Source organism: Phyllostomus discolor, chromosome 3 (assembly GCF_004126475.2).
Source record: "Phyllostomus discolor isolate MPI-MPIP mPhyDis1 chromosome 3, mPhyDis1.pri.v3, whole genome shotgun sequence".
NCBI lineage: Eukaryota > Metazoa > Chordata > Mammalia > Chiroptera > Phyllostomidae > Phyllostomus > Phyllostomus discolor.
In genome coordinates, this window is record NC_040905.2 from 181,799,216 (window position 1) to 181,826,182 (window position 26,967).

A 26,967-nucleotide genomic window follows, 5' to 3' on the forward strand; every position below is an offset into this window, starting at 1 on the left:
AAGAGTTCAGAAAAGGGACAATGGCCTCTGTTGGCCTTGATGCCAAGACACTTCAGTTTCTCCCTCTATGCCACTGGTACCTTTCAAGGCACTACCCAGGTGCTGAAGCTCAGAGGGAGTGAGTGAGTCTGAGTAGGTGAGTCAGTGTGTGGGTTCAAGAGGAACTGTTTGGGGATCCTGCAGTTTCTTCTACCAACTCAATCCCTACTGGTTTTTGCAGCCAGAAGTTGTGGGGGCTTACCTTCCTGGCTCCTGCACCCAGGGCTGGGGTATTGGTGTGAGGCTGGGACTCCTCACTCCTGAGAGATCCTTCCCAAATTTTATCCAACACACATGGATGAGGGACCAGTCCGTTCCACATCTGTGCTCCTCCTACCAGTCTGGATGAATGTGGTTTCTTTAATTCTGTAGTTGTCAGACTTTCGTTCAGCTCAATTTCTGATGATTCTGAGTTATGGTTCTGTATTTTAGTTGTAATTTTGATGTGGTCTCGAGAAGAGGTGAGCCATACCTGCCTATGCTGACCAGCAGTCCCAGGAAAAGATTTAGTTTGGGTAATATGGCTGGGAGAGAGGGATTTCTTAACACCGTTAAGAATTTATTCAACCAATATGGAACATTACCATTTGCTAGGCACAGGATCAGGCTGTATTTAAAATTACAATCAAAAGTAAATTAAAGACTATAAAGGTTTTTAAAAACTCTCCCCACTTGTTTGTATCTAAAATTAGAGGGGCATAAAAGGACTACACAAACTAATAATGTCTCACTTTCTGCAAATGATATCTAGATGCTCCATCTTACAACACCTTCAGCTGAAACAAGAGACACCCATATGCCAAATATTTTCAAGGGTCTGTTGGATTTTAATTTTCTTTAGCTAACTGGTAATGACACACATGACAAAAGACTTTTCTAAATCTCAGGTCCTTTTCTTTCTTCAGAACAATAGCACATTTGTAATGCCAAACCCTCCTTCAATGAAGAGGAGGTGCCAAAACGAAAATTCTTATAATGGATCCCACAACTAGTTCCACCACTAAGGTTGAGATGCTATTCCCTGGAGTTGGCCAGAATATGGGAGAAGGCACAGCCAATAAAAACGAGTGGAAGGGTTAGGGCAGTGAAGAGAGACCCTATGCAACACCAAAACTTTTCATGTACAGCCTCCTCTTCCACCCAGGAGCTGACTCCCTGCTGTATTTAAGATTCAGGCATAATAATGTCCACATCCCACCCACCTCACTAGATTCTAAGTAAACACTAACTAGATGAGCATTATTTACATTTAAAAACAAAGCCCCCAGAAAGTTGTAAAGTTTATTACAATCTAAAAAAAAAGGAACAGCTATTGAATATGGAATAGTCCCTTATTTACAAGTTTACTGCAAGGAGGCACATTTTAATCAGCATTTCAATAATCAAAGGATTACTTTTTTTTCTAGAAATAGCAGTTATTCCACTTTCCAGGTCAAAGATTATTGAAAACATTAAGTGACTACCTCAATCAGAAACAAATGAATACCTTAAAAATATATTAAAAAGGATAACTGCTACTTAAACATGAATTTTCACAAAATTATTCTTGTGCCTAATTCAGACAATTAACTCAGAAAAGCCCCCTTCCTGAAAAAAGCAACACATGAATATATCTTCATTTAAGTACATGCTCTCAAGCTAATTAAAAAAAAAAAGTCAAATTAGGGTTTCCAGAGTTTGAGGAGTCCATCTTCACTGTAGGTTGCAATCAGGTTCTGATGAGGATGATGTGCAATACCAATCACATCCTTCTCGTGAACCTGGGAAAAGTAAAGCACAGGGTTAGGGTACACGGGTCTATAAGAAAATCACTCTGAAGAGGCTTCCAGAGCTGAGTGAGACAGAATAAGAGTGAGCCTTCCACTTTTCACCAAAGGAATCAAGCCTAAGCCAGCCTCAGAAAGGGCTACACACACACACAAATCCAAAACTCAGTGTTTTCCACAGTGTGTGAAAAACACTCTGCCCCAAGACAGTGGCTTCTACTCAGTGAACTTGGACTGTCCAGGGCCCTTGGCTAGAGGCACCTTCCACCTCACCTTGCTTTACTCGCATCTTAGTTCAGCACTAGAGACTTCCCAGGGCAGGTGCACCAAAAGTTCACTCAAGAATTATAACGAGACAAGAGGTTATTCTCTAACTTGAGTATGTACATAATTTTCTATATGTTCACCATAGCATTTCTTCCTGGACCACGGAGTTTACATTTTCCCTGTCCCCCTTGCATCTGGGTGTGGCCATGTGACTGAATTCTAACCAAAACAAATGAGGAACAAAGTAGTAGAAGCCACTCCCAGATGTGGGTCTTAAAAACATCCAATATAGCCCTCCAGGTATCTCATTCTTTCTGAGATCTTAAAGGACATATATTTCAAATGGCACAGCTAAAAAGATGGAGAAGGCCCGGCTGGTGTAGCTCAGTGGATTGAGTGCTGGTTTCAAATCAAAGGGTTGCCAGTTTGATTCCCAGTCAGGGCACATGCCTGAGTTGCAGGCCAGGTCCCCACAGGGGGGCACATGACAGGATACCACACATTGATGTTTTCCTCCCTCTTTCTCCCTCCCTTTCCCTCTCTAAAAATGAATAAAATCTTTTATTTATTTTTAATAAAGGAGAAGGGCTATCCAACTCATTCAGTTAAGCCACTGAAATTTGGGGACGGTTATTACAATAGCTGGCATTAATTACTCCTTGTACTCACTCTTACAAAATCAAGCTGCTTGAAAACATCATAATCTAATCATTTGATAGGATAATATAAAAGTAATGTGCTTTTGAAAGGGCATGCATGGAATGAGCTCTGTTATTCTCCAACCCCCTGAGGAAGATACAGATAACCTAGCTGGCATACTCCCTTTCTTCTTCTCTGCTTTATGTACACCCACCCTACCCATTTGTAGCCGAGGGCTCAACGAAGGGTGACTTTTCTTAACAGAGGAGGTAATTACATACAAATATTGCTTATGGGTCCTTAATTTTATTGATAAATTTTTTTGTATTTTTCATACCAAGGTTCACTCTGGTAGCAGTCAGGAAAAGGTTTATTTCAGAGTTCAGAAAAACACAAGCATTAATTTCTTTAAATGGCCTGAAGTCAGTAATACTCACTGTCAAAGTTCTCTCCAGTTTGCCAGTGACTGTGCTGAAACAGTAGAGCACAAAGTCCTCACCCACACAGTAGATCCATTCACCACGGGGGGAGAGGGCGCAGCAGACAAAGTCGCCACCTTCTCTCTTACCAGAGCTGAAGCTTCTGACAATCTACAGCATGTTGCAGACCAAAACAAAACATCCGGATTAGCAGTTCTAATGCAGCAGTTTAAATGGCTGTCTTTACATTGTTACTTTGTACTTTCATTTACTGACATTTTTAATTAGATCATCGATTCCATTCATCATATACTAAATCCTGAGAAATATTCAATAGTCAGTGGCAATAGTCAGTAGCTAAAGTCAGTGGCAGACGGAAGCTTAAATTTCCTACGTCCCAAGTCACCAATCTCACTCTTTAGTCTTAATGAGTCCTTTTACCCTAAAGCAAATTCATTACCACACATACAACAGCTTCTAAGTCAGTATACCACTAGTTCTCAATGTTCCATGGACCATGCCCCCCAGTTCCCACTTTCCAACAGAACGAGACACTCTCCCATGTAGGCTGGCACTGTGTCCAGGACCTCGCTTGCTCTATTTTACATACCATTTAAAATCATCACAAATCAAGCTGAGAGAAAACAAAGTGCAAACGTTATAAAAGGTTATATACCACAGGATTCCATTTATCCACCAGTCTCAAAATGATAAAATTTTAATAATGGAAGGCAGATCAGAGGTTAGGCTTGATGGGAAGGGTTTGAATATAAATACGTATTATGAGGGAGATTCTTTGGAGGTGATTAAACAGTATTGTATCCTAATTATTGGTGATGTTTACATAAATCTACATGTAATGAAATTTCATAGAATTATTAACTTCCTGCCTCAAAATGAATGAATGTAAAAACTGGTGAAATCCAAATGAGACTGTATTTGAGTTAACAGAATTGTACTAATATGAACTTCCAGGTTTTGATCATTGTACTATGGTTATGTAAGATGTTACCATTGGGGAAAGGGTACACAAAAACACTCTACTGTTTTCTGAAACATCTTTATGAACCTAAACACAATTTTTAAATAAAAATATCTTTAAAAAGTCAAAAAGAAAGCTAGGAAGTGGGCAGCTATGGCTACTGTGCAGGGGCCCAGCAGATGCTGCAGACCAGCCACGGGGGCTGTGAACTACTCATCTGTATCAGTTATAGGGACTAAAGGAATACACAGCTCCATACAATACCTCCCCCTGGGTCTTCTCCGTGCTCAGCAGAATCCCCACATGCCCAGGCCAACATTTCAATATCACACGACATATTCTCAGGGCTTGAGACCTCAACCTTGAGTTTCTAATGTTCCTGATGCTATAAAAGTGAGGTTCCTTAGGAACCGTGTGAAGACATCATTGCCCTTCTCCTTTAAGAGTTCCTTAGATCACGTGGTAGCTAGATGTCACAAGTTGGTGACTGACACTATCTCCCTCACTCAGACAGGAATTGTTATCTTCAAATTTTCCATGAAACTCAGCAAAGGCTTAAAGACAGATAAGAGCCTCAGGTATCCAAAGGGTACAAAAGAAAGAGCAAAATACACAAAAACCCTGGGGAAAAGAGATAACTTTTGAAAAACCAGAGTATAGTCTAAATAAGCACTTGAATAACAAATACAGTGTATCTGGTTTGGGGGTGGTTGCCGGGAGGGCCGGGACCACAGGCTCTAGGTGTAGGCGCTCCCCTGGGGCACTCACCTGCCCCTGCATGTTCATGATGACCACCGTGTTCGACCTGTTGCACACCACGAAGTGCTCCGGGTTTTTGGGGAGCAGGATCACGCTGTTGACAGTGATGTCTGTCCCTGCAGTGCTGCCCAGAGATTTGAAAGTATTTGAACATTCTGTGGTCTTCATATTCCAGATCTACGACACAAAAATTTAAAGCATAAGCAAATTCAAACCATACAAACCTCTACAGTTTTGGGATTTAAAACAATGAAAATTAGATTACTAAAAAAGAATAAAATTGACTCAGAAAAAAAGAACTTCTTCCTGGCTGGCGTAGCTCAGTGGATTGAGCTCAGGCTGTGAACCAAAGTGTCACAGGTTCGATTCCCAGTCCAGGGTACATACCTGGGTTGCAGGCCATGACCCCCAGCAACTGCACATTGATGTTTCTCTCTCTCTCCCCCTCCCCTCCCTCTCTAAAAATAAATAAATAAAATCTTTTTTAAAATACCTTTAAAAAAAAGAACTTCTTGATTTTTTCAGTCTAGACAAACACCTACACTGCCATATTTATAGTAAGCACTAATCTATTTGCTAATTAGTATAAATAAAAGTCACGAAACTAAATAATAAAAACCTTTAAAAATCTATGATCTTTTCTCATAAAATTTTTCTAATGAGCTACCCAGCTTTCAAATTAGCTGTGCCAATGCCCTCCCTCTCAAGAACACACCCACGCCTTTCTTTCCTCTTAGGTGTGCATGCAGCTCCTATACTCTAAGGGTCCTCACAAGACTTGCAAACAGGGGAGCAATGGGAAGCAGCAACTTGTCCTGCACTAAGCCCCCAAATCTGTATCCAAGGCCCCCTTTTTTCTGACTTTCCAGTAAGCCAGTAATAGCAGCCCCGCCTTGGCTCACTTCTGTCACTGTCACTTCTCAGTGAGCCAAAGCAGCCCTGCCGTGGCTCATTTCTTTCCTATAACATTTCCAGAGAGCCAAAGCAGCTCCACCTAGGTGCTCTCTGGTTCCTTTTGTCCATTCTAAGCCCTTCCTTGTTCCACTGTTCCCAGCTTTAATAAATGTACTCTCAAAATAAATAAATAAATAAAATTAGCTGTATGTCAATACTGCCACTGTCATCAACAACCACAAAACTACCCTCATCTGGACAACAAACTCAAATGGCAGCTGTTTAGAACTGCATGCTCAGGACCCTATCCTGAGATTCTGATTTGGTGGAGCACTGGCACATGCATTTTAAAAGCTCCACAAATGATTCTAACATACAGCTTGAACCCCTGAGCAAAAGTCAAAATGTTGACACACATGAGGATCCATGAAGTGGAAGCCACTTTTGGCCACCTGTACTACCTCTCCCCGTCCAACATCTCTTCTGGTAATAGCTCTCCACCCTAATGCTTTTCACCATGTCCCCTGGACTGGTATGAACTGAAGGGTTACATCGGACATCATAGCTATTGACATCTGAGATGTGCTAAGACGAGGGATGGACCAAATATTAATTGCACAGCCTTGCCTGAACACCACTCCCTTAATGAGGTGTAAATGCCTCAAAAGTACAGAATCTGTTGTATTTTCTCTGTGTCGTGAACAGTTTAGCACAAAACAGATGTTGAATACCCATAAACAGGAGGAAAGTTGCCCACTAGTTGCCCCAGTGTTTATTTTCCTAATAAACCCTGTAATCATCTTTCCCAGTCTTTCTAAAACCCCAGTTGCACCCTGGCTGGTGTGGCTCAGTGGATTGAGTGCCAGCCTATGAACCAAAAGGTCATTGGTTTCATTCCTGATCAAGGCACATGTCTGGGTTGCAGGCCAGGTCCCCAGCTGGGCGTGTGCAAGAGGCAACAGATCAACGTATCTCTCGTACATTTATGTTTGTCTCCCTCTCTCCCTCCCTTCTCTCTAAAAATAGATAAAAACCACCTCCCAATGGCATTTTACATGTGGTGGTGCCCCACACATAGCACAAAGAGGGCAATCCCATGACTCAAGTACCAAGAGCTCTGTGTGTTTCCCCATGCATCCTGAGGAAGTGTGTATCTTCTACCCTCAGGTTTCTGATTTGATTCCCAAGCCGGAACAAACCTGAGGACATGGTCTGACTTTTAGGTGTTTGTATTAAAATGTTGAGGTCTTTCGCTAGAAAGCACTCAATTAAGGCAATTTAAAAGCAAGTCCAGAATGTATATGGAATGTCTCAAAGATCTTCAGCAATTTACTATTTGGATTCCTCACCTTTTCAAGAAAATGAGGCCTTCTTTTAAAATAAATCTCTTAAGGTACTAAAGAGCCATTACTTTCAGTGGACAGCTGAAAGCGGTATCTGAGAAAGGGTTTGGCTCTATTCTATACATCTTCTGTTCCTCTATAAATGCTATTAGGAAGGCCATAAATGTGGGGGCTAGGGGTGGGATGAGGCTATGAAAAAAAAAGGGATCCATTTATTTGGTCACCAAGTCCTTTGTGAATTGGTTGCAAGTGGACCATAGCTATGGCAAGATCAAGTTTAACCCTGTAAGAGGGGTATGACTTAAATTTAGGACCCCACACCTTTCCCCTTTCCCTACACATGCTAAAGTCTGTTTTGATTTTGTAGGTCTGAGATTTGAGGTTCCTAGGCCAATAGGAATCACCAATAGAATATTACTATTGTCTCAGACTCACCTCAATTATATAGATAGTAAAGAGGTTTACTGCACTAGAATTATCACCATTACCACCACTGAAACCTCTTCAGAGAGCAAAAATGGAATAGAAACCCCCAAATACTTAACCTTTACAGTGCCATCAGAGGATGCACTGATAATATAATGTCCATCCTGTGTAAATGTTGCTTCGTTAACAAAGGAAGAATGGCCACGAAATTCCTTCAGGGTTTTTCCAGATTTTAAACCATGAATTCTATCACACATAAAGGGAAATGAAAAGAACTGTTAATATTCAGTATGTTGTAGTTGAGACCAAGTATTAAATGCATTTTAGACGAATTATAGAAGCTCTTGTTATAATAGGTCTACGTATTTACATATGCAGTATAATTTTCATTGTGTCAAAAAATCAAACAAAACTAAGGTAAAGGTTGGCACAGAGACTGGAAGAAAATATGCCAATAATAACACAGGTTTCTGTTCATGGACAGACTTCTAGGTCTTCTTCGCTGGGTCCCAGTAATCTCTATCTGTGATATGCCCTCTAACATGATGCAGATGCAGGTGGGTAAAGACTCCAATGGACAAAATAACAGCACTGTGTCAGCTGTACCCTGACTGGGGAAATGAGATCTCACGGACTCTCAATCTCCATGTAATACCATCCCAATAAAAGCATAAGGAATCACAAGTACCTCTGAAGGGAGGTACTGCATCATATCAAACCCAAGAAACGGCAATTTAGGGATTCTTACTTACCTAATTGTCTGGTCAAAAGAGGCACTAAGGATCTGACTGCTATCCTTAGAAAAGCTCAGACAGGTGACACCTTTACTGTGTGCCCTTTCAAATCTCCTCAAACACTGTCCACTCTGAATTTTCCATACCTTTATTAAAAAAACATAGTAAAAACTTGTAAATAGTGTCCCACTGTAGTCCACAAAGCCAGCCACATGCAGTGCTCACTACTGTATGAAAACAGCATTAAAAATGCATGCTAATAGCTGAATATGATGTGTCTGGTTCACAAAGAACAATGATAACTGAATCCTTAAAAGCTAAACCTCTTTCCTTGTAAATTATTAAAACAAAAATTTAGACTTTGAGTTCACTTTGCAGAGACCATTTCTGTATTATATCTAGCTCAGGACATTTTACCAGCAGTTAAGTACAAGCCACAGCTAATGAGCTGCAGTCCATCTCACTCGCTAAAAAATAAAGTACAACACATGTAAGGTGAGGAAGGGTGGGGGCATCCAGCAAAAAGGGCAAGAGCAGATCTGGACTGAAGTCCCAGGTCTATCATTTACTAACTGTGTGACCTTAAAGAAATTATTGGACCTCCCTCAGCAGAGTTATTATTTGAATTAAACAAAAAACAATAAAGTGATTAGCACAAAGTTGATGCTCAATAAACAGGAGCTGTTAATGAGCTGCATATCACATGTAGGACCCTAACTGCCTCATTACAGAACTCTCAAAATGTCCCCATACAAGAGTTTGTGCCATAATCCATACCTTGATTTTTCCATCTTGGGCCCCAGTTGCTAACATTTCTGTATCTCTGCTGAAGCACATGCAGAGGACAGCATCATCCATCATCATAAAGTTATCCTGAGCCTGGTACTTAAGATCCTAAAGGAAACAATGATAAGCAGTTATCAAAATAACACAAAACCCAGTTACGCCAGATCTCTACAAACTCACCGAAAGCAGGATAATGGCTCATACCTACACTAAATCTCTGAAGCAAATAGTAGTGGCAAGCTCACGTGTTGCTAATAACAACTGACAATGCTGGGAATAAATACTTTTACACAATTCAAATTAACATTGTGAAACATGCCAACATAAAAGCCTGTATCTTCTGCTGACTAATCTTTTCTAAGCAAAAATTGCATCCAGTTTCATACTGTACATCTTTAATAAATCCAAACTTATTTACCTTAGGGGTATGATATGAGAACCTAGTGTTTTTTCCCCCAATTCTCAGCTACTTTTCCTTAAACCAAGTTATTGACTAATCTGTTTACTTGTGAATCCTATTTTATCAACCACTACTGTTCAAAGAAAGTATCCCTATATTTTTCTAATTATAAACTGAGGCTGCCTCACGGTTTTAAAAAAGACAAACTATAAAGATACATATATATAAAAGAAAGTGAAAATCACTCATAAATTCACTACTCAAGTACAATTTGGTACTCTGTGATGAAGATTACAATTAGTGAATAGTCAATAAATAGCTACCTGGGAAAAAAGATTAAATTCAATCTACACTAACCTTATCTCCCTAAACAAATTCCAGATGGATCAAAATTTGAACATAAAATGATACATTAAAAGACTAGAAGAAACTGTGGAAGAAAAGATGGGTAAATATGATACAAAAAAGTTTAGGTATATAAAGAAAAACTTAAGCAAAATCAAAAGACAGAAGTCAAAATTGAAAAGTATTACAAAGGTTGATTTCCTCAAACTTTAAAGAGCTCCAACAAATCAATAAGACATAATCCAAAAGCAAAACAGGCAAATGATATGAAGAGATTTCACAGAATAGGAAATATTGGTGGCTTATCACATATAAAAAGATATTCTCTCATTCATAATAACAGAAACACAAATAGTACTACAATTAGGTTAGATTGGGAATAAAAATTGCTTAAATATACCTGGAAAATTCCAGAAAGGTTACACAAAAAAACAAGTAACCCTGGCTGGACCAAGGAAAGGAAATTACCAGCTGAGGAACAAGGGTGGGTGAGCAAGACTCTTTAGTGAACAATTTTTCTATTTTATAAAACACTGTATCAGATGTACATATCACCCATTCAAAAAAATAAATTTAAACTGTAAAAATAACAGATAATTTAAAAAGCAATAATAGGTCATTGTTTCACTAGAAAAATTAATACATTTTAAATACTTTACCTTCCTGATTTTTCCAGTTGTAAAGTTCCATACTTCAATGAATCCGTCAACAGACCCAGTGACCAGATACTGACCATCTGGAGAAAATCGAGCACACTCCACATGTGATTTCTGACCAAACTGTTTCAAACAGAACAATGAAACAGACACATCTTTATCTAATGCCTTATAACAATTCTCATTTTAACCTTTTGAGAAACCTTGCCCCAGCATAAAGTCATAGCTAGCTTATTACTGAAGTACTGGACGTTTCTGTACCCAGACACAGAAAGACTGTGGGTATATTTTCTCTGACCAGTTGTATGTCTGGGCTCTCAGCTGAAACTAGTTTTTTTTTTATGTAAAGTTGACATCTCCAAAGAAAAGTGCCCCCCTGCAAAAAACTATTTTAGCATGGGACTTAGAAGAAACAATCCTGTTAACCCAAACAAGAAGCTTTTATCAGGATCAGCCATTATTAGCATGACTTTCACATTCAACTTACTATGGTATTATATGTTCCTATTGTGCTTTAAGGGGAAAAGTCATTTTTTCAAAACAGATACCTGTTTTCACACACTATTTTATAAACAAATGTTCTATCACTGTTTCTTTTCATGATCTTCTCTTAATTAAGTGGTAACGTGTAGGTGACTAATTCCAGGAAAACTAAAGAAAGCTGACATGGACTGTTTACCTGTGAAATGCATCCTGATCATTTACCAGCAATCATGCTCCCAGTAACATGAAAACTACAGAACATTAGACAGATGAGTACAGAGAAATGCTCTGTTATGAATTTCCATTTAGATGCCCAAAAAGGAAAGTGTAATAAAAATCTTAGCCCAGAAGCATAATTGCAGTGGATCTCTATTTGTCTCAAGGCTTCAGCCGGGGTAAAAGTACTGCTCAAAAATATCTCTGAATGCAAGTCAAAATACATAACCCAGAAGAGACAAATTTAATGTGCTAAGTAAGCCAAAGTCAAATTTTAAGGATATGAATTATGTTAAAATCCATAAATTCAATGAGAGCAGAAACCCAGAGAGAAACTATAATATAAAAACATGCTGCCCCAACTGGTGTGGCTCAGTGGGCTGGGTGTCGGCCTGCAAACCAAAAAGCCTCGGGGCACATGCTTGGGTTTCAGGCCAGGTCCCCCCGTAGGGGGCGTGTGAGAGACAACTGATCAATGTTTCCCTCCCTCTTTCTCCCTCCCTTCCCTCCTGTCTAAAAAAAAAAAAAAAAAAAAAGATGCTGAAGTAGCACATATATTTGTAATTCTGGAAAGTGCAGCAATTACTTGATTGTGCTTTTTCCTAGAAAAGTCTGAAATTAATAAAAAATAATAATAAACAAAAAAATGAAAACCACCACCATCAGCCCCTGCCAAAAAAACCAAGACCCAGACATAGGATGATAAAATTATTTTCCTCAAACTGCACACAAGCCCACTTTACAGTCCATGCCTGATAATTTGCCTGACACGCAGTGGGCAAAAACACAAATGCTAACCAAGACAAATATATTAACAGTTCAGTTAGTCCCAGGCTTAACCAAACAGCTAACGGTTCTTCCAAACACAGGCTTCCTGGGAGGAAGTGCAGGGCAGATGATGGGCCAGATATCAAATGTATGTCCACTAGGTTATACAACTGAGGGGTGCCAAATGTGGTCAGAGTTGAAGAATGAGTTCTGCTTCCTAACCCAAGCTCCCAGCATAGTGGCCTGGCTGAGCAAGAACACGTTGAGTCCTCAACAAATGATTACCAGATGGCTGAGAATCTAAGGATCCTACCTTAATATGCCTACTCAGCTGTGTAGGAAACTTTTCTTCTTCCACATCTTTGACAGCTGCTTTGCCTCGGAACAAATCTATGGTCATGCCAGGAGGAAGCAACCCCTGGTGCTGCTGCCACTTCAGTGCCTATGAGAAAACAAATGTACAGTAATCCACGTGGGTGCTTTTAAGATCTGATCCTGACTGCTCAAAGCCAAGCCCAAAAGGATGAAGTTCAGAAGACATTGTGAGCTACCGAGACCCAACCATCTTTGGCTATCTACACACACATTTTTTTTTAATTTATTGAGGTGACACTGGTTAACAAAATTATACAGGTTTCAGGTGCACAATTCTATAACACATCATCTGTTCACTGTGTATTGTGTGTTCTTCACCCCAGCTCAAGTCTGTTCAACACCATTTATCCCCCCATACCCTCCTCCATTTCCCCCAATGCCTCCCCCTCCAGTAATCACCACACTTGTCTATGTCCATGAGTTCTTTCTCTTTTTTCTTTTTTGTTCAATCCCTCCACTGCTCCCTTAGTCCCTCCCCCACAGCTGTCAGCCTTCTCTGAGTCTGTTTCAATTTTGCTTGTAAGTTCATTTTGTTCATTAGATTCCACACAACACAATCTATGTTACTCTATGTGGAATCATTAGATTCCAAACAGATTCCACACAACACAATCTATGCTCCTAGGAACACGGGCTAATCTCAGGGTGGGCTGAGGATTCTGAAAGCCATCAAGTCCATCTTTCCACACCTATTTTGTTTTATTATGAACAAAATTTGGAAAACAGAAATCTCCCATAGTTCCAACATTAAAACACTGCCACTGTTAACATTTTACATATTACCTTCTAGTATTCCCCCCTTACATGTTTAATTAATGTAGCTGTAATTATACTATGTGTAAAGTTTTAAGTTTTTAAAAAATTTTTTAAATTGATTTTAGAAAGAGGGGGAAGGGAGATAGAGAGATAGAGAGAGAGATAGGGGAGAGAGGGGGAGACAGACAGACAGACAGACAGAAATTTGCTGTTCCACTTATTTATTCATTGGTTGATTCTTGTACGTGCCCTGACTGAAGATTGAACCTTCAACCTTGATGCATCTGGACAATGCTCTAGTCAACTCAGCTACTGGTCAGGGCTATATATAAAGTTATACATTCACCTGTTTTCATCTAATATCAAATCATGCTATGCTATAATTAACATTTCAACAGCTATAAAATATATCCTACCTAGTGGATATTTAACAATTTAATTAATATATTAATGGACATTTACATACTTCCAGTATTTCACACATCTAAATAATGCTACAAGGAACATCTTTGGACATAAGGCTTTTTCTATTTTGGGAAACATTCCCACCTTAGAATAGACTCCTAGAACAGGAATTACTGAATCCAAAAAAGAACACGAATGGTTACAGCTCTTGATATATACTGACAAATTATTCTCCCAAGAAGTTGCCAACTTCAATAGTGCCCACAACTATATTATGAAGAGTTGAAAAAATCCTGGCCATTGGAGACAGATGGCCCTAGGCTACATCATTTGCCAAATGTTATTTTGACTCCCCATTTTATGAACTAAAAAAAAGTAAAAGCCTAATTCCTAGAGCTCCTGAAAAGATACAACAAAATAATAGATGTCAAGTCTATATAACCAGTACGTGAATCAATGTTTATTCCTTCTTCCTTTGGTTATATCAAGAAAACTCAACAGTTTTGGATATCATTAAAACTCTGCCAATTTACTCTGGTTGATGTAGTTCAGTGGATTGAGTGCGGTCCCATGAACCAAAGGGTTGCCAGTTCAATTCCCAGTCAGAGCACATGCCTGGGTTGCAGGCCCAGTAGGGGGTGAATAAGAGACAACCGACCCATGTATCTCTTGCACACTGATGTTTCTCTCCCTTCCCTTCCCTCTCTCTAAAAGTAAGTAAATAAAATCTTTTTAAAAATGATGTTAAAAAAGACACAAGAGCTATTTTTTCACTGCATTGTTTAACTGACTACTGGTGATACATAGGAATGCAATCAGCTTGTATCTGGCAACATCACCAAACCTCTAAATTCTATGATTATTATAGTTGAAATATGTAATGTTACTAAATATTACTAATTTTTTCTTTCCAAAATTCATGTTACTTATATTTCATGTTTTACTGCAATAATAAAAAAACTTGTATTCTTTCACAACCAAGACTACTTTACCAAGCACAGCTATCATTTAGATTCAAAGGACAGATAAAGAGTTCCCCAGGCAAGAAAAAGCTAAAAGGAGTTCATCACCAAGCCAGGACTATATGAAATGCTAAAGGGTCTTCTTTAAGAAGAAAAAAAAAGATAAAAAATATGAACAACAAAATGGCAATAAATACATACCTATCAACAACTGAATCTAAAAAACAAAGTGAAAAGCAGAACAGAAACAGACTCATACATACAGAGAACCTTTTGACTACTGCCAGATGTGAGAGGTTAGGAGAATGGGTAAAAAAGGTGAAGGGATTAAGAAGTACACATGGGTTGTTGCAGAGTAGACCCGGGGATGTAAAGTACAGCATAAAGAATATAGTCAATGATGCTCTAATAACTCTGTATGGTGTCGGATGTGAAATTTATCAGGATGATTACTTAGGAAGTTATGTAATGTCTAGTCACTGGGGTGTACACCTGAAACTAATAAAATAATGTGCATCAACTGAAATTGAAAAATAAATAAAATAAAAACAAACATATCTCCTCAGGGCCTCTCTCCAACCGATGTGTACTCTATGCTGGCTCATTACCATTAGTTCATAATAGTTCCAAATCACTCCCATCTTTAAATGAAAAAAATCCCCTCTCTTGCCCTGTGTTCTTTAGCCATTGCCCTCCCTGCTCCCCCCTCACTGTCACTGTCCCTCATGGGCCATCTACACTCATTATCTTCACTGTTCAGTTAATTCAATCCCAACTCACAGCAACATACCGTGTGTCTCCTTTTTCATCGGAAATGCATCTCAAATATCCTAACAGTCAAAGCCAGACTCCTTTCTGATGTTAAGCTTCCTCATGTTCTCTGCTGCTGTCAACTTTGATAACCACTCATCTTCCTGAATCTCCTCTCTTGGCTTTTCTAACCTTGTTCTCTCAGCTTCCCTTTTATCTCTCTGGCTGTTCTTTTCTGTGTTCACTCTGTTGACTGTAAGTGTTCCCTACAGCTCTCTTCTCAAATTTTTACTTTTCTTATTTCTACATGTTTTCTGAGAGTAATCACATTTACATGTATGGCTTCAACCACTATTGCAATTTACAAATCTATAGATCTCATCAAAACCTCAAGGCTGAGGTCTAGATTCACAGTGGTATTTTCCAAGACCCTCAGTGGATACTTGAAACAAGACAGTACTGAATCCTACATATACTGCTTTTTCCTGATACATATTTATGATAAAGTTTAACTTATAAATTAGGCACAATAAGAGACTAACAATAACTAATAACAGAATAATTATGACAATACTACAAAAAAGTTATGTGAATGTGGTCTCTCTTCAAATATCTTGTGCTGTAGTCACCCTTCTTCTTGTGATGATGTGAGCTGATATAATCCCTATGTGGTGAAATGAAGTGAGGTGAATGACAAAGGCATCAGGCTACTACAATAGTTACTTGAACATAAGCTCCCAGATACCTTAACAGTCAATGTGATAATCAAGATGGCTACTAAGTGACTAGAGGGCAGATGGCGTCTACAGCATAGATACTCTGGACAAAAAGATGATTCAGCCCTGGCTGCTGTAGCTCAGTGGATTGAGTGCTGGCCTGCGAACCTAAGGGTCGCTGTTCAATTCCCGGTCAGGGCACGTGCCTAAGTTTCACACCAGGTCCCCAGCAGGAGGTGTGCAAGAGGCAACCACACATTGATGTTTCTCTCCCTTTCTTTCTCCCTCCCTTCCCTTCTCTCTAAAAATAAATAAATAAAATCTTTAAAAAAAAGATGATTCATATCCTGATGGGACAGAGTGGGATAAAATGAGACTTTATCATACTACACAAAACAGCATGCAATTTAAAACTTACAAATTGTTTACTTCTGGAATTTTCTCTCTTTTTTTTTAATTTCCCATTTAAGATTTTCAGACCTTTTAACACAGGTAAGGGGGAGGGCACTATACTTGTATTGGAAGTCTCCACTTGTACATCCCATAGGAACTTCAAAATTACTACATCCAAAAGTGATCACCTCCCCATCCCTACTTCCCACCTCCATCCTGATGACTCTGCCCTTCTTGCATTCCTTCCCAAGTTACTCAAGCCAGAAACCTCAAAGGGCAACCCAGAGTGAAAGCCTCACTCACTCCTCACATTTAACCAATTAAATGTGGAGGAACACATGAATTTATTTCCACTCTCTAGAAACTCTATTACAATGACAATAAAAGAGAAATACAAAAGTATATACCAAAAAAGACAACAAGAATACAAGAAGAAAAAACAGGAAGAAGAAACTAACAAGATGTTAGTGAAGTTTCAGATGCTAAAAAGTGAATGAACCAGTGGCAACCAAGAACAGAGAAAAATGAAACAACTCTATAAGGTGAGGATGAGGAAGCCACAAAAAGCAAGCCCCTACCTTGCAAATTCCAGAGGTTTAGGAAATGGAGGTACCATATACCTCTCAAGGGTAAGGCAGGACATGAGGCAATGATAAAATATGTATTGAGAGCAGTTAGCTCCCAGAACCTCTCCCAACCCAGTGCATCAGGTGACAGCCTTGCCCCAGCCTCAAGAGAAGACAGGTGGTTTATTTTCTGGAAAAGTTGAGATCCTGGGTGCTAGAAAACAAGATAGAACTGAAGGGTAGTGAGTAAGAAGCTACAAGGAAAACGGGGATCCACTACAAATTGATATGCAAGACAGTAAGATTTCTCTACTCTCCACACCCACCAGTTCCCCCTACCTGTGGCTCACAGGACAGTTTACACTCCTCCCATGTAGGAAACTAGAGGACTAGCCCCTGAAAAAGCTGATGAGTCCAAGAGAATATTTCTATACTGATAAATGAGGATCCTCACCCATTCATTCCAGGTCGAGTCTTACCAGTTTCTATCCCCTTCCCACACTGAGTTTCCAAATAACTTCTCAGCACTTCACTCTTAAATATGGACCAACAGCCAAGAAACCTGAAATATTTCAGCAAGGTTTCTAAACATGGGCACCTAAACAAATAGGCAGGGAAAAAAGGGACTCAGAAAAAAAGGAAATGCAAGGAGAAAAATAACACTTTAAATACTTGAGTAAAGAGAGATAAGAAATATTCCATACACAAGTCTCAAAAATTTACCTCAATGTACCCTTTCTCAGGAAGTTACTAGAAGTATTCCATCACAATAAAGGCTAAGCTACAAAAAAGGAAAAACAAAATGCTCCTAAAAAATATGCCCCAACAAAAGAGGGAAAGAATTCCCAGGAGGAAGATGAAAGAAGTCCCAGTGCCATTACTGTGCGGCAAACCAACAGAACTAGTCCTGATGGAGATAAAAGAGAAGGGCCTCAGGGAGGGTATCAGCAAGAGGGCAAGGGAAGCACTTTTTACATGGTTGGAAAGACTCAGGCTAAGCTACCAACAGGTAATAGAAAACCAAGCAAAAGAAAAAAATTAAGCAATTATTGCAAGGAATCATAGAAAGTATGTAAGAAATTAAATGTAGCTATTTTTGGCTACGAGCAGTACTTGTGTAAAGATAATGAGACTTTCGGTCAAGGTGGCGGCATAGGCAGACACAGCTGGCCTCTTCGCACACCCACATCAAAATTACAACTAAAATACAGAATCACCAACACTCAGAACCACCAGAAATAGAGGTGAATGGAAGTCTGACAACTATGAAATCGAGTTGAATGAAAGTCTGACAACTACAGAATTAAAGAAACCTCATCCATCCACACTGGTGGGAGGAGCACAGATGGGCAATGTGCTGGCCCCACACCCACGTGTGGTGAATAAAAATTCAGGAGGGATATCGTGGGAACAAGGAGTCTCAGACCCACATCACATCCCCCAGACCATGATGCCAAGCCAGGAGCCTAAGTTCCCACAACTTATGGCGGTAAACCAGAAAGGATTCAGTCAGTGGAAAAACTGGAAGCCCCAGACAGTTACTCTTAAAGAACCCACACACTGACTCACCTACTCAGACTCACTCCCTCTGAGCTCCAGCACCCAGGTAGCAGCTTGAATGGCACAGTTTCAGTGGTATGCAGGGAGAAACAGTTGTCTCCCATCAAGGTGAGTAAAGGCCATTGTCCCTTTTATAAACCCTCCCCCTACAAAGCTGGTAAGCTGGTGCCACATCTGAGACTCCATGAATCTGGCTAACACTGTTTGACCCACCTTGGAGATCCACAGAGGCTCTGCCCCACCCAACTTACCAGGTGCCCAAGCTGCTTTTTCATAGAATGTCTGGTCTTAGCTCCTAAATCCTATCAAACAAGCAAGAGCTGGCTTCACTGAGCCCTAGTGGCAGCCAAATTAGATCACAGCTTGTCTTCATTTGGGACTCTCCAAGCCCAGCACAAGTAGCAGCCATCAGATTGCTTTGCAGCTCAGGCAGGGTGCCCCAGAAAAACCAAGGTGGGGGCTGACCTTGGCCTACACCACCCACAGGAAACCCCAGGGCCAGTGTATCCAGTGGACAGCTACAGACCATTTCAGAGCACCACCACCCTGCCCCTGCACAGCTAATCCTCCACGGAGGGAGGGTAGAAGTTGGTGCTAAGTGGTCACAGCCAATCTTTGCTGCTGACTGGCCTGGGGAAATCCCTCCCACTGATCTGTCAACAGCAATCAAGGCGCCACTACAAGAGGAGGGTATACTCAGCCCACACAAAGGGCACACCTAGAGTACCCAGCTTGGGAAATAGGGGAGGCTATACCATTGGACCCTACAGGACACCTACTACATTAGGACACACTACCAAGACATGAAGCCAAAGCAGCTCTATCTAATACAGAAAAGCAAGAAGAAAAAAGAATCCAAAAAAATGAGGACAGTATAAGCAGCCTCTAGGACAACTTTACGAGGTCCAACATTCACATCACAGGGGTATCAAAAGAGAAAGAGCAAGAAATTGGAAATCTATCTGAAAAAAGAGTGAAAGGAAACTTCCCTAATTTGGTGAAAGAAATACACTTGCAAATCAAGGAATCACAGAAGAGTCCCAAAGAAGATGGATACAAAGATGCCCACTCCAAGACACATCATAACTAAAAGGCTAAAGGTTAAAGATAAAGAGAATCTTAAAAGCAGCAAAAGAAGTTAGTTACCAGATGCGAGTAGGGAGGGGGAGAATGGGTGAAGAGGTGAGAGGACTAAGAAGTACAAATAGGTAGTTGCAAAATAACCGTGGGGATGTTAACTACAGTATAGGAAACATAGTAGCCAAAGAACTTACACGCATGACCCACGGACACAAACAATGTTGGGGAATTGTCTGAGGGAGTAGAGGGTGCTGGGTAGAGAGGGAAAAGGGGGCAAAATCAGGACAACTGTAATAGAATAATAAATAAAAAAATAAAAATAAAATAAAAATTAATAAAATAAATTAAATTAAATTAAATAAATAATGTAAACACTAAACTAATTTAATCAAAAGTTATGATATAACTACTTTGAGAAATTGAAGAAAGAAGAACATGAGTGCATTCTAGGAAGTGAATATGACGTAAATCATCTTCCAAAGTCAATAGCTAATGTCTCAAAAAAATTCAAGATATAATAGCATAAACATAATACTTTACTTAGCTATGGAGGTAAATGCCAGGAGAGTTAGAAGTGATTGTAAGGAATTAAGATTCAGAAATGGAAAAAGACAGATGGGACTATTTCTCACTAAAAGCCCTAAATTTTGTATATCGATTACTTTCATAAAAAGTAATTTAGGAAAAAAGCAGCTTGATTTTGTATCTGGGAAGCAGTACAAATGTGGAACAGCTTTTTAGCTCTCTCCTAAGTGCCGATTTAGAGCAAACAGGCTATTTACAGCTCTGTTAATCACTTGTGCCCTGTGCTACTTATAAAACATCTATTAGGCCCTAGCTAAGTAGCTCAGTTGGTTAGAGCATTGTCCCAATATGCCAAGGTTGAGGGTTCAATCCCCAGTCAGCACACATACAGGAACCAATCAATGCATGCATGAATAAGTGCAATAATAAATCATTATGTCTCCCTTTCTCAAATCAATGTTTAAAAAACCGATTGTATTACTCTAGGTAGCTCTATGTTAATACTGACAACATTAATAAATACTACCACAAATTTCAAAAAAATCACCACCAGCACCTACTGTTTACTACGTGTTTACAAGGTGTTAGGCAATACAGGAAATGCTCTCAGTGCATTATATCTTTTAATCCTACCTACAACACCATGATGAATAAATGGGGTCAGAAAAGGTAGGTAACATGCTCAAGACCACATAGCTAGTAAGTGAGAGAGCTTAGATTCTAACTAGGGTTGGTTAATATTTTCGTATTACATTCCAATTTGCCTGGGACAGTGTCCTGGTAAAATGACCAACAGCGACCTTAAGTTACACTGGATGGAATGATAAGTTCTATGGTTACTCTAACTCTGCCTCTAGAGCTTTTGCTCTTAATACCTCGTCTACACTGCCTCTCCCAGGAAAGATGAGGGTGGCATGGCCCAGCTGTTAATACAAAAAGCTCTACAGGTAATCCTCAATACTTAGGATGTCTGATATCTTTAGCTCACACATCTAGTTTATATACAGGGTAATTTCAGTTCTACAGACTTTAATTACCTGTCCCAGCAATGCCATGAGACGAGATGGAGGCACCACACTGACTTCCCCAGCTAAGGCCTGGGCAATTGCTGCTCTTCTCTTCTCTTTGCTACTTCCATCTGGGTATGCCTGAAAAAAGGAGAGGGATTAGCATCATTACCAAGAAATGGCTAGAAGATCTGAGTATGCTTAATTAAAAAAAAACCACAATCATAAAGCAGAAACACTCAAAAAGGAAAACATGGAAAGAAGCTTCCCAGTTAAACAGGGGATTAATTAAATTAATTAGGTTTTTTTTTAAATGACTTTCCATTTCTTCCCACTTGTATTTCAAAAGTATGAGCTGGGAGAAAACTGATGTCAGCCAATCCACACTGTTATTTCTGAAGAGTCCATGTAAACCACACCAAAGCCAGGGTTGTTTTACAGGTTTTGAAAAATCTGCAGAGCCAAGGATTCTTTTACATTCTTCGGTAATTTCTTTCAGTCAAATGACCCCAGCCCAGAGGCTCTTCACCTCCTATAACTTAAATCTTTGTCATGGTAATCCTGTATCCTCATGGTTTCCGGGAGCTTACCCTAACTTTCCATTATCCAATGTCTATTAAATTCTTCTTCCTCCCAATTAGACTAGTAAAAGGCTTAGTAAAAAAGAATGAAAGTATACTCAAAAAATGGTTTTGAAAGAATAAAAGTACCAGTCACCATGCTTTACCAGTAAGCATAATCAGCTGAGAAGTATAAACTTGAGCTTTGCCCTGGCTGCTGTGGCTCAGTGGACTGAGCACTGGTCTGTGGACTGAAGGTGTACCGGTTTGATTCCCACACAGGGCACATGCCTGGGTTATGGGGCCAGGTTCCCAGCGGGGGGGGGGGGGGGGCATGTGAGAGGCAACCAACAGATGTTTCTCTCCCTCTCTCTCTCCCTCCTTCCCCTCCTTCTAAAAATAAGTAAATATTTAAAAATAAATTTTAAAAAATTTGTTAAAGCACTAGTGTCTAAGAAATGAAAGAAAGAGCTGGAAGGAAACTGCAATTGTCAGTGGCAAGGGACACAAATGCACGGTGAATATACCAGAAGTCAGGTAGCACTTATAGGCCAGGCATGTGATTGGAATAAGGAAGGAATGATACCAGAATAGACTTTCTGCTTCTTTACTGATTGACACACAAGCCTCTGCAAAATGGGTATATAAGGAAGGGAAAACCCTCCAATGCTCAGAAAACTGAAAAAGATTAATTTCTAACATATACAAATTTCAAACAACATATGTAAATAGAAAAGTCACCCTAAAAAATTAAAGTCACAAAAGTATCCAATTAAGTGCTTTAAAAAGATTGCATTATTGTAAGTTTTTCAAAATTAACAAGTTTCTTTTTATTACCATAGTCATACCTCACGAGGGTCAAAATAAGACCTGGCCAAGAGGTTCTCCAGATGAATATACCGCTCTGGCTGCGTCTGCTTTAACATGATCATAGGGTCGGTCTGTCTCAGAAGTGACCTGGCCGCCCCCAATTCGCGGAGCTCTATCAATTCCAGAACCACCTGGAAAGTGAAAGAAAATGGCTATGTCAAAGCATTCTCTTTGTAAAACTTTTTTTTTAGTACAATTTCTTGTGCAGAAATGGCCTGTCAAAGTAATTTCCTATATTGGGAAATGCCCCTTCTCATTTTCAGGTGGACGAATGAAGTAATTATAAACAATAACTTCAATATTTCAACTCCCACCCTCCATTTTTATCTACCAAACCCCTCTCCTCTCAAGCCACTTTTTCAGAACATGGATGCTGACCAAAACTAAAGATGTTAATATCTCCATGGGCTCCAGACAAATCTTTCTCCAAGTATCAAAATTTCCCTTGGGGAATTACTGAACTCATGCGGATTATAAAGAAACAAACCAACTACCCAATTTTTACAAACAAGACTACATTCTTACATAAAGAAACTCCACTCTGTTCTCTTGTATGATGTTTGTTCCTGGCACAGCACACCTAAAACCCCTGAAATTTCACCAGTGATAGGGGTATGTTTGCTATTAATGAGCCCCCTGCAACACTCTTGAGTCTGTGCTAAAAGATAGCTCAGGATGGGGGCTGGTGACCAGAAACACCAACCATGTGATTGTAGAGTTGAGGCTTTGAGCTAGCCCAACCTCCAGGGAGCGGAAGATTGAATGAAACCCCAATAAAACCCCCAGTGGAGCTTCCTGGTTGGTGAACACATTACTATGACAGGTGAAGGAGACACTGAATCCATGGAGGGAGAGCACTGGAAGCTCTGTGTTCAGGATCCTCCCAAGACTTCACCCTATGTGTCTCTTCTTTTAGCTCGTTCTAGCCTGTACCCTTGATAATAAAACTGCAATCATAAATATAATGCTTTCATAGTTATGTGAGTCATTCTAGTAAATTATCAATTCCAAGGGGGTCATGGGGACCCCCCAGTTTGTAGCCACTTGGTCAGAACTGTGGGAGGCCCGAGACTCCAAAGTACAACTAGTATCTGAAGTATGGGCAAGCTTATGGAGAACTGACCCCTCAACTTATGGGGTCTGCACTAACTTTGGGTGGTTAGTGCCAGAACTGAATTGCAGTACACTAGTTGGTGTCAGGATAGGTGGCGTCAGAACAGTTGACTGAATGATCAATTAAGAAATACTTTCAATTTGGGAAAACCTTGTCTTTTCCAAGAACAGAGGGAAAAAATACAAAGTAGCACTCAAGCCTTGCCAGTGTAAGTTTTAAGGGCTATGACAGCCCTATAGTGCTTGAAGGAATGTGCACTAATGCTTCCCAGCCAGGGGGCCCACAATAAATCAACCCATGGGAATTACCTCCACGCTTACCTGTTCATAGAGGTCAATGAGGGTTTTGTCAGGCAATTTCAGAGACTGTATAGCCTGTAAAACAGTGTCCCAGTGGCCACTATTAATGTCAGCCACAAAACTCTCAATGCTGTCCACGGTGTTCAGAGACACAGTGGTCTCCTCCTGTAAGGTGGCTAATGCCCGGTGTAAACTGTTCTCCTTCAGGTACTGCATGATCAGACGGATCACACTGGAAAAAGAAAGCATGTCATCCAGTTCAGGGATCCCCACTCACCGGAGAGACCACAAAATGAAGCCCGTGCCAGCTTATTTCTCCTTCTCAGTTATCTTCCTCTCACTACCTACTTTCCATTTCTCTACCATATAAGAAAAACTTTTCAAAAACCACAGAATCTAAGTTACAGGAGACTTCGGGGATCATCTACTCCTACCTCCATTTCAGAAATAGAACTAAGGTTCAAAGAGGGGAAATAATTCGCCCAATGTCTCACAGTCAGCTAAAAAGGGAGTTGGTACCAAAGTGACCCTCTTACTACCAGGCCAGAGATCTTCTTACTATGCTAAGTTTCTTACTAATTTGTATAATTATATTCTTACACGCTTTAGTGAACTATTTAAACCTAGTGTAGTCACTGACTAGTGTTCAACAAACACTCTAAATGCTTGTAGGATGATTTGGTTCTTTTTTAAAGTGACAATCAAAAATGTGAATTGAGATTTTCTTAATAGGGATTTGTTGAACACAAATAAGTACAGCGATACTGTATGTAAAAGTAAAGCAAAGTCATGTGTCCTCATTTGCAAAAATAACACTGACCTATTGCCTTCAGTTTCCCAAAGAAGAAGCCAGATAATCGCCAAATATTAAGAGAATAAGCAACCATTTCAACACGACAGAAAACTTATATTTATATTTAAATATGTTTATAGGTAAAACATCTTGATCTTGTACTTAATGAGTCTAGTGAAGAATCTGTTCTTATATACTGTAAAAGCTCACTGTATGTTTTCCTTCTCTTTCCCTATATGTGGCTCACACTATATTTCTACTAAACAGCACTGGTACAGAGGGTCAGACTGTCATAGGGAAGGGATTTCAGAATGGAATTTAGTCAGTTTACTCTGGGGAGAAATAAGTCATAAAATAATAATCAATGTTTATTATGTACAGTATACCAAGTACTCCTCAAAACAATCCTATAAGGTAGGTTATTACTATTATGTCCATTTTACAGATGAAGATCTCACCAAGTAACAAAGGGTTAAGTGGGAAAATGAAGATTCAAACTGGCACTGTGGCTCTTGAGCATACATCCCTCACAGGAAAGCAAGCACTCTCCTCTTAAAAATCCCTGTAGAAGGAAACCGATCACTGATATTTACTGTAGTCTTTTTTCTCATGGCTCCTTTAAGATACAATAAGGTTTAGATCTCTACTATCCCTTCTAGTACCTACTATCGCCCTTAACACACTTCCATTTGCACTCCCAAAATAAGACAAGCTCCTTGAAAAGACCTCTTATTTGGCATAATCAAAATCAAATTTACTTCCTTTAAACACAATGTAATACATACAGTTTAAAACTCTGGAGATCTGCTGGGATTTGAATCAGAGTATTGCCACTTACTAATTGTGAGTTTAGGCAAGTCAGTTATCTGTGTACCTGTTTCCTCATCTGCTAAGAAAAATACCTACCCTGTAGGCTTGGTGAAAGGGTTGACTATACTGCTTATAGCATGACTAGCATAGAAAATGCTTAATAAATAGTGGCTACTATTGATAATAAAAACGTACAGCAGCCCAAGACTGGAAGAATGGTTGGTGTCCACTCTTACTCAAGTCCAAAAGCATGGAATCCTTTCCAACTCCTGCCCTTGACTTAGTTGTCTTAACTCCAGCATTCTTTATCACTCTTCTTTGCTTTATTTTTCTCCACAATACTTATCATCATCTGTTAAACCTCATATTTTACTTATTGTTTTTGTATGTTGTTTGCCTTCACCAATCACTATGTACATCCTCAAGGACAAGGATTTTTGTCTGTTTTGTTCATTACTGTATTCCCCGGGGGGGTCTAGAACTATACACAGTAGGCTTCAGTATTTGGTGAATGAATAAACCTCCTTTCATCCTATGGCAGGTTTTCAGGAGAAGTCCTCTCCCTTACTTACACTAAAGACACAAATGTTATATGTCTGATGACTTAATTATTAAGTGTTGGCAAGGTGGAAGATGATGCCTGGAAAACTTCACTGAAGACTTCCTTTAGTCATTAATCCCCGGCCCCCCGCCCCAATCTATCATTCTTCTGGCCCGACCTCCAGATTGTTTCTCCTTTGTAGCTACACAGAACTCACAGACGAACCAAAATTCAGCGTCACAAAGAGTCTGATAGAATAGCTAGTTGTTCATTCATTACAAAGGCGATGATTGAGCCTCTACGGTGTGCTAGGCACTGGAACTATAAGAAAAAAGAGCCTCTAAGAGCCAACGCAGGCTCGTAGGGTGGACAGAAAAAAAGTGACAGTACTGGGTTAAATGGTGTGCAGAGGAAAGCAAAGGGGCCACGTAAGCACATAGGAAACGAATCACACTTATTTAACGGGGGCTGGGAGAGCAGGAAGGCTGAGTCCAAACCCCCTTGCGCAAATAATCAGACTGGAGCCCAGAATGGAAGGGTAATCTGATCAGTCACAGAGAGCGCCACCAGGAGTCCGCGATGGCTATAACTAGGATCTTCAAGGAGTATCCGTCGCCCGGCCCCGCACCGCCTCCCTCCGGGCTTTGGGGTTCTCGTCCGCTACTTCCTCGTGGGCCCACCTCCGAGGTAGCCAGACCCAAGAAACTTATTTGTGGGCAAGGAAATGCTCCTCCATTCCCGAGCCTCTTGGACGCCTCCCGCTGAGGACCTTCCACTCTGCACCCTTCAAGTCCCGGCCCCCGCCACTTCCCGACCATCCATCACCGCAGGACTCACTCCGAGGATTCGATTTCGATCGACATTGCGTTATATTCCCGGGTGCAGGCCCCAGTCCACTCAGGTCTAGCCGCGCAACACACCAACGACACCTCCGGCGGCCAATACGTCACTTCCGCTCGACGT

General features: G+C 40.1%; 1 protein-coding gene across 1 annotated transcript; it reads right to left on the bottom strand.

The window, feature by feature from the left end:
- Window positions 1-843: 843 nt before the first annotated feature.
- Window positions 844-26,967, bottom strand: SMU1 (SMU1 DNA replication regulator and spliceosomal factor). Its single transcript, XM_028513284.2, has 12 exons — window positions 26,842-26,967; window positions 23,882-24,092; window positions 22,426-22,578; window positions 21,048-21,158; window positions 12,236-12,364; window positions 10,459-10,578; window positions 9,046-9,162; window positions 8,287-8,414; window positions 7,654-7,780; window positions 4,881-5,048; window positions 3,149-3,301; window positions 844-1,799 (listed from the first exon to the last, which is right to left on the bottom strand). Exons 1-12 carry the CDS (start codon window positions 26,865-26,867, stop codon window positions 1,701-1,703), a joined length of 1,542 nt encoding a protein of 513 aa, XP_028369085.1. The 5' UTR covers window positions 26,868-26,967; the 3' UTR covers window positions 844-1,700.

Coding starts and splice junctions, on each gene's coding strand:
- SMU1 (XM_028513284.2), bottom strand. CDS start 26,867: ATGTCGATCGAAATCGAATCCTCGGA. Junction 10,579..12,235: donor AGCTGAGTAGGCATATTAAG/GTAGGATCCTTA, acceptor TGTTTGAAACAG/TTTGGTCAGAAATCACATGT. Junction 3,302..4,880: donor TCATGAACATGCAGGGGCAG/GTGAGTGCCCCA, acceptor AACATGCTGTAG/ATTGTCAGAAGCTTCAGCTC.